The 8,548-nt window shown below is 35.6% G+C and overlaps 1 gene segment (V, D, J or C); it reads left to right on the top strand.

Annotated features, from left to right (window-relative positions):
• The first annotated feature begins 7,952 nt into the window (after positions 1–7,952).
• Positions 7,953–8,548, top strand: LOC107575776 (Ig heavy chain V region 3-6-like). The segment is given in 2 exon segments: positions 7,953–8,008; positions 8,133–8,548. Coding segments are annotated over 2 exon segments (459 nt in total).

The raw sequence follows: 8,548 nt of genomic DNA, 5'->3' as shown, positions 1-8,548 counted from the left end.
AACAAACTGCGTTGATGCTTCGAAGCTTTTGACACAGTGCTCTACCCCGCGTTCTGGTGGTCAATAAAAATTCTTACACCAACTGTATCATTTAGATGTTTTGTTCATTGGGATGTCATTGTAAGGTTTAATTGTCTATTTAATAAGCATGTGTCATAGCAAGATGGTATGTGTGTGTGCAGCGATAAAGTTCCCCATATTTATTGTATTTTGCACAATACAATGACAATAAAGACTTTATTTTCTTCATTTTTACTTGCATCAAACTTGTGTCTTTTCACATTAATAGAATGTTTAATACGCCAATAAATTAGACCTACGTCATTTTTCATTGCACAATTGTTGTGTCTTCCTTACAAAAGAACACAAACATGCATTGTTAAAACACACAAATGCACAAATACAAATACAGTTATTGCATTATTGCCAATGTGAGCTGTTGACAACATAGGATGGCGTTTACAAGAAGCAAAAATGTTTGTGGTTAAGGAAGGACTTTTATCTTTTTTGGGAACAGTGGTTGAGCCCGCAAGGTGTTTTAATTTTCATTCAGTCAACAGACATTCACATGTCATTGTTTTTAATAGTAGAACTATAATTAACAACGATACTTTCTATTTGAGCCTAGCGTGACGTGTCAGTGAGGTAACGAAGCTTCGTTTTCACAGGTCACGTGACAGCCTCATTTCACACTGTTTCGAAGCACTAGGTGTCGATCTACCCATTCCTACAGATATCTCTTTTTCATACACGGGTACAAAGAAGAACTGAGGCTGGAGGAGGAGTTCATGCAAAACTGGGATGTTTATCTCTCATAAGCTGTTGTGCCACCGAAGTGTTTCTGTTCACTGACTGTATGTGTTTTTTGTTGAAGAGCATCAATAGCAATGGCAACAATAATTAATACAGTCTTAATATTACTATTTTTAAATGGTTTGTTATTTTCTAAATAATAATCATAACAACACTGTATACATGCATTTAGCAAGCACATAGTTATGTTTTTTTTCTTTTAGACTTTTCAGTTTATATATTTCTCTCTCCCACAGATATTCATTGTCAGACATTCACTCAGTCTCAAGATGTGGTAAAAAAACCAGGTGAATCTTTTCGGCTGGTCTGTACTGCCTCTGGATATTCATTCAGCAGCTACTGGGCAGCTGTGGTGAGACAGGCACCCAGTAAAGGACTGGAATGGGTTTCAACTATTGGCACATCTAGTTCTCCAATCTCCTATTCCCAGTCAGTTCAGGGCAGGTTCACAGTGTCTAGAGATGATTCCAGCAGTCAACTGTACCTACAGATGAACAGCCTCAAGACTGAAGACACTGCTGTGTATTACTGCGCTAGAGAGTCACTGTGAATGAGTTCAGTGTCAAAGCAATACAAAAACCACCACCTTTCCTGCAGGGCCATGCAGAGACCTTTGGAGGGGCAGGTGCTCAATGTATAAAAGGGGCACATGGAGCACGGCTTTGAATAGGGCTGTGCTCCTTGCTGAGACGTGTATCGAAACGAATGCTTCTGTATTGATAGCAGCAAATGCCATGATGCAGTTTTGAAAAAGAAACACAGAACAGAAAAGACAATTTTAAGTTAAAAAGTTAAAGAAATTTTTCTTTGCACCTCTTAATCACTCTGGAATTAGAAACTGAATTATATTAGGCCTATTATTATTATTATTATTATTATTAGAGTTTACAGGGTATGGTGGTTTTGCTGTTGTAAACACTACTGTTGTTCTTGTAGAAAAAAAAAATTATGTCTTATTTAAAATATAATTATATTCTAATCCTGTTCTGAATTTATTCATATTTTAAATTATAATGATAATACAAACAGGATTGATAGCCTATAAATCGGAGGATGAGAAAATCAGTATATGCCTGTTTTATCAGGGTTGTGATAATTACTTTTAAGGCACTCTACGTTTTTAAAATAAATACTGTAATAATAAAAATTAAGAAATTAACTTTTTTTTTTTTTTTTTACCAATTATCCAAATAATGTTTAGTCCTAGAAAGCTATTATTATCAGAACACGGGAGCATAACATAGCGGTTAGCAGATCAATGAATGAGAGGGCAGCGTTACCAGAGATGCCCATATACCACACCATGTTACAGTACAGTAGGGTTATTGCAGACAGAAACAATACTGTACTACATCGATGTTTCCTGTCAGCTTGATTTTTGAGTGGACTTTGCTGTTCCGATGAGCATGAGCGGTATATGAGTGGAGCGACTGAGTGGAGCACACATAGAGCCGGATAACAAGCAGAGCGTCACACCATGTGAAAGTGAAACCTGAGCAGTGAACTCATTTTCGGCAGCCGAAATTTCGGTGCATCTCTAATTATTGGCGACATCAGAAATGGATATTATATAGTAGATGCTTTTTGAACATTTTAGCAATTTAAAAATATTAAAAGGTGGCGCTCTTGTCAAGCAGTCTTACACGTTTCAAATGTCCTGTCCACAGGATCGCCCTTATTTTTAATTTTTCAAAAACTCCGGTTGCAGTGTCATCGTATAGACAGTTTTTGGCTTGTGACTAGGGATGGGCGGATCGATCCTCAAGTATCGATACTTTCGATACTGATGTTGTATCGAAAGGATCGATCCTCACATAAAAATATCGACTCTAAAGTGCATTTTTAACCATTAATTTGATTTATTTATCAAGAAATTCGGTGCACAAAAAAGCCTCTAAGTATATTATCGAATAATTGTGTTGGATAGAACCACTGCTGCTGCTCATCAGAACACACGCAAATGCAGAGAGACAGAACCAATCGATCACAGACAGCGTTCGCTGCTGGCGCATGGCTCAGAGTGCTTGTTCAAATAGGGCTGCGTTTCCCAAAAACATCAGAAGCGTAAGTAGATTTTATGAAACCATTGCCACATTATTACATTAGCCTACATAAAATTGTTACTATATATCAAATTAATACTGAAAAATGCATCACGGTTTCCACACAAATATGAAGCAGCAATAAAAATAAATGTTTCTTGAGCTGCAAATTATATTAGAATGATTTCTGAAGGATCATGTGACACTGCAGACTGGAGTAATGATGCTGAAAATTCAGCTTTGATCACAGGAATAAATTATATTTTAAATTATATCCTAATAGAAAACAGTTACTTTAAATTGTAATAATATTTCAGATTATTTCTGTTTTTCCTACATTTTTGATCAAATAAATTCAGCCTTGATGAGTGTAAGAGACTTTTTTAATTCTGCAGTGAAAACGAGCTTCCATAGTAATGTCATTCCATGATTTTCTTTCTGTGCAAAATGAAGATAGTTTATCAGTTTAGCAGCTGCTTTTTTCCATGTTATGAAAATGAATGGCGATTTATATTGCCAAGCCTCAAAAATGACCATAAAAGTAGTCTATAGTTAATATTTTAAGTGAACCAATACTTTACACATAAAACATAAAACCAAAAGCAATCCTTTTTTTATGTTCTTAATACCTGTTCCTGGTCTTATTGCGAAAAAATAAAAATCTGATTTGTTTATTAAAATGTTATATATTTATTTTACCAAAGCCAAGTAGACAGGGAAAAACTATATTAGCAAATAATATCATAGCTAATTTTTACCCACTCATTTTAAGTCCTGCTCCTACTGTATTTTATCTGTATATTATTAGTGAACATTGTACAATCAATGAAGGGGGGCTGCCGTGATGGTTGACTTTCTACAACTTTCTCCCATCTCCCGACTGCATCTCTGGCGCTCAGCCACAGTGATCTTTGGGTTCTTCTTTACCTCTCTCACCAAGGCTCTTCTCCCCCGATAGCTCAGTTTGGCCGGACGGCCAGCTCTAGGAAGGGTTCTGGTCGTCCCAAACGTCTTCCATTTAAGGAATGGAGGCCACTGTGCTCTTGGGAACCTTAAGTGCAGCAGAATTTTTTTTGTAACCTTGGCCAGATCTGTGCCTTGCCACAATTCTGTCTCTGAGCTCTTCAGGTAGTTCCTTTGACCTCATGATTCTCATTTGCTCTGACATGCACTGTGAGCTGTAAGGTCTTATATAGACAGGTGTGTGGCTTTCCTAATCAAGTCCAATCAGTATAATCAAACACAGCTGGACTCAAATGAAGGTGTAGAACCATCTCAAGGATGATCAGAAGAAATGGACAGCACTTGAGTTAAATATATGAGTGTCACAGCAAAGGGTCTGAATACCTAGGACCATGTGATATTTCAGTTTTTTTTTTTTAATAAATCTGCAAAAATGTCAACAATTCTGTGTTTTTCTGTCAATATGGGGTGCTGTGTGTACATTAATGAGGAAAAAAAATTAACTTAAATGATTTTAGCAAATGGCTGCAATATAACAAAGAGTGAAAAATGTAAGGGGGTCTGAATACTTTCCGTACCCACTGTATATGTGTGTGTCAGATATTTTTAATATTATTCATTTTTTTGTCCATGGAGGCAATCAGTAGGCTAATTTCTAATGAGGAGACCAATTTATATGACAGATTTTAATGAAGGCTTTTATTCATATGTAAACATTGTTTAATTACCATTATAACTTAAACTATCTCACAAATTTTTGCTCACTCAGTGTTTTTTTAATTTTACAGTTGGGTAATTTTGTTGCAGTAGCACGAGATAGCTTGATTTCAAACTTTGAATTGAATAAAAAATGACAAGTAAACAGTCAGTAATAAAATAAGAACAAATAAAGAAATTAATAATGATAACACAAATACAAAATAACGAGAGGCCTACAAATGAAATAAATTGCTTTTTAGTTTATCAGGTCTAACAGTAGGGCTATTAAGAGATTTTTTTTTTTTTACCAATTATCCAAATAATGTTTAGTCCTAGAAAGCTATTATTATCAGAACACGGGAGCATAACATAGCGGTTAGCAGATCAATGAATGAGAGGGCAGCGTTACCAGAGATGCCCATATACCACACCATGTTACAGTACAGTAGGGTTATTGCAGACAGAAACAATACTGTACTACATCGATGTTTCCTGTCAGCTTGATTTTTGAGTGGACTTTGCTGTTCCGATGAGCATGAGCGGTATATGAGTGGAGCGACTGAGTGGAGCACACATAGAGCCGGATAACAAGCAGAGCGTCACACCATGTGAAAGTGAAACCTGAGCAGTGAACTCATTTTCGGCAGCCGAAATTTCGGTGCATCTCTAATTATTGGCGACATCAGAAATGGATATTATATAGTAGATGCTTTTTGAACATTTTAGCAATTTAAAAATATTAAAAGGTGGCGCTCTTGTCAAGCAGTCTTACACGTTTCAAATGTCCTGTCCACAGGATCGCCCTTATTTTTAATTTTTCAAAAACTCCGGTTGCAGTGTCATCGTATAGACAGTTTTTGGCTTGTGACTAGGGATGGGCGGATCGATCCTCAAGTATCGATACTTTCGATACTGATGTTGTATCGAAAGGATCGATCCTCACATAAAAATATCGACTCTAAAGTGCATTTTTAACCATTAATTTGATTTATTTATCAAGAAATTCGGTGCACAAAAAAGCCTCTAAGTATATTATCGAATAATTGTGTTGGATAGAACCACTGCTGCTGCTCATCAGAACACACGCAAATGCTGAGAGACAGAACCAATCGATCACAGACAGCGTTCGCTGCTGGCGCATGGCTCAGAGTGCTTGTTCAAATAGGGCTGCGTTTCCCAAAAACATCAGAAGCGTAAGTAGATTTTATGAAACCATTGCCACATTATTACATTAGCCTACATAAAATTGTTACTATATATCAAATTAATACTGAAAAATGCATCACGGTTTCCACACAAATATGAAGCAGCAATAATAATAAATGTTTCTTGAGCAGCAAATGAGCATATTAGAATGATTTCTGAAGATCATGTGACACTGAAAACTGGAGTAATGATGCTGAAAATTCAGCTTTGATCACAGATGCATTTTAAATGATATATTAAAATAGAAAATTGTTATTTGAATTGTTATTTTTCACAATATTTTTTTTTGTTCAAATAATTGCAGCCTTGGTGAGCATGAGACTTAAGAAAATATGACAAAATCTCACTGACCCAAACTGACCAAACTTTTGTGTACATGTAATATTTATTCAAAATTGGCTAGTTTGTGCAAAGTTCCCATGAAAGGGAACGTGTGAATCATCGGGTGTCAGAAACCGCTGACACGGATGTACACACTTTCTAAACGCTTCGCTAGTGCTCGCCATAGTAGGAAAGAAAAAGCTCTTACTTTGCTTTTTGGAATGCACGCTTCAAACAGACCATGTTAAAAAACATGGCTTTAAAATCTAATATTAAGTGAGTATAATTACTGATTATATTCTTTTAATAATTTAAAAGATCAGTTTAGTTTAGAGGTATCAGCGATACTGGGCTTGAAAATATCGGTATCGGATCGAAAATAAAATAAGAGGTATCGCCCACCCCTACCTGTGATGTCGGTGCCTGCGCTGTTATCTCTGCCTACTGGAGACTTTTTCTGGATTCTGATTGGCCAACATGGCTTTATGGTTGAGATTATATCGCCATCTGTTGGTTTGGCATGCTCTTGACAGTGCTTCATAGCATGTGTTTGCGTTTTCGTGTACGGAGATTTTTTTTTAAAACGGAAGAATGAAAAACCCGTGTACGTGTGGACATGGCCTGAATGTTTTTCTTGATCAAGAAACAGTCTAATTTAGAAATTCTAAAGAAACACAAATACGCCTTAGAGTAACTTCATCACAAATTATATTCTCATGTTTGCATGTTTGTAAAAAAATTATTATTTCTATTTTTGTCTGGATTTGTTTGTTAAATATATGTAAATTATCAGCTTTGATCACTGCAATATGTGGAATAGTAGGCTATACATTTCATTTAAGAAGGAAAAAAGTCCACGAATACATCAAAATAAATTAATGCAAGAAATAACATATTTCTGTAGTGCTGCTTTGGGATCTGTACATTTTTCATGCACTCACTGTAAAGAATAAAGACTTTTGTATAATTCGATTTTTCATCTTTAATTTTTAGAAAAATAGGTGTCAAGAAGAAACAAACAGAAGATATTACTGATTTTTAATGGCTCATTTACAAAAAGTAACTTGAGTGTTGCCATTTTAATTTAGGGAAATTTAATTTTGTATAGTTGTCATTTGAATTTAATTTGTTTGCTAAATAAAACATTGATGCAAATCTCCTTCCTTTTATAAACAGGTGCATAGGGACACAAGAAAGAGCTCTCTGGAATGGCTCGGATATCTTTGTAGTGGTGGTAGCACTGAAACTACAGACTCAGTGAAAAACAAGATCAGTTTCACCCAGGACACGTCCAAAAACACAGTGTTTCTACAGGGAAAGAATTTTGAGACTGAGGACTCAGCTGTGTATTATTGTGCAAGATACACACAGTGTCTAAACAAGCCACAGCTCTGTACAAAACAAGTCTAAACACATTGAACAAATGAACATCAGCTTAACTGGTTTTATTCAACTCAAAATATTATTTAACATGACTGAAAACATGACTATACCAACAAAAGTTATTTTTGTGGTTAAGATCCGGTTTAAATAATTCTTTAAGGTAACAACTGCACGTATTCACTCATTACAGTGTATTTTACAATTCCACTTATAAACCATGTCTTATCCGTGTGAGTGCAGTGAGATTGTGAGTACAGTCAATTTTTTCAAGAGTTTTTTTAGCATTATTAAACAGTTTTCCACTGAAACATGATACAACCATTATGACCACAAAATTCCCATACTCTCAAGACTTTATTTTATAAATCAAGTACAAAATCAGACAAATAATTTAGCATTATCATTAATAATTACCATAAGAACTAATATCAGATGTTTGCATCAATGCAAATCTCCGCCCTTAACAGGAGCACACAGACAGAATAAAAGCTCTTTGTGTTTTACAGAGCCATAGCACAGTACAAATACAAGCAGCTTCATGTACTTTATATCAGCACTGCTAGTTTTAGCAGCTGCACCCTGTGAGTATACTACTGTATATATATATATATATATATATATATATATAAACAAATAAATATTTATTGAAAATCAAATGTGGAGTTTAGTTTGTATTACTGAAAATGTTTTAATTGTTGTTCGTAGGTCTTTTCTGCATTGAGCTGGATCAGCCTCCTGTAATGGTTGTAAAACCAGGGGAAACATTTACCATCGCCTGTAAGATCACTGGATATTCAGCCTCAGGTGGAGGCTACACAAACTGGATCAGACATTCAAGTGGAAAACCGATGGAATGGATCGGCTGGTACCACACTTCCAGCAGCAATGGTGTCAAAGATTCTCTCAAAAATAAGATCAGTTTCTCTTCTGAATCCTCCAGCAACGCAGTTATTTTAACAGGAAAAAACTTCAACACTGAGGACACTGCTGTGTATTACTGTGCTCGAGATACACTGTGCTACAACCTGTCACAGGACCTGTACAAAAACCCCGAACCACTGAACACATTTTTCAATAAAACAAAGTTATACATTGCAGATCCTTTCCATCTTATGACATAA

Source organism: Sinocyclocheilus grahami, unplaced genomic scaffold (genome assembly GCF_001515645.1).
Source record: "Sinocyclocheilus grahami isolate Dianchi unplaced genomic scaffold, SAMN03320097.WGS_v1.1 scaffold2882.1, whole genome shotgun sequence".
NCBI classification, from domain to species: Eukaryota; Metazoa; Chordata; class Actinopteri; order Cypriniformes; family Cyprinidae; genus Sinocyclocheilus; species Sinocyclocheilus grahami.
This window is presented reverse-complemented; position numbering and strand designations above follow the sequence as displayed.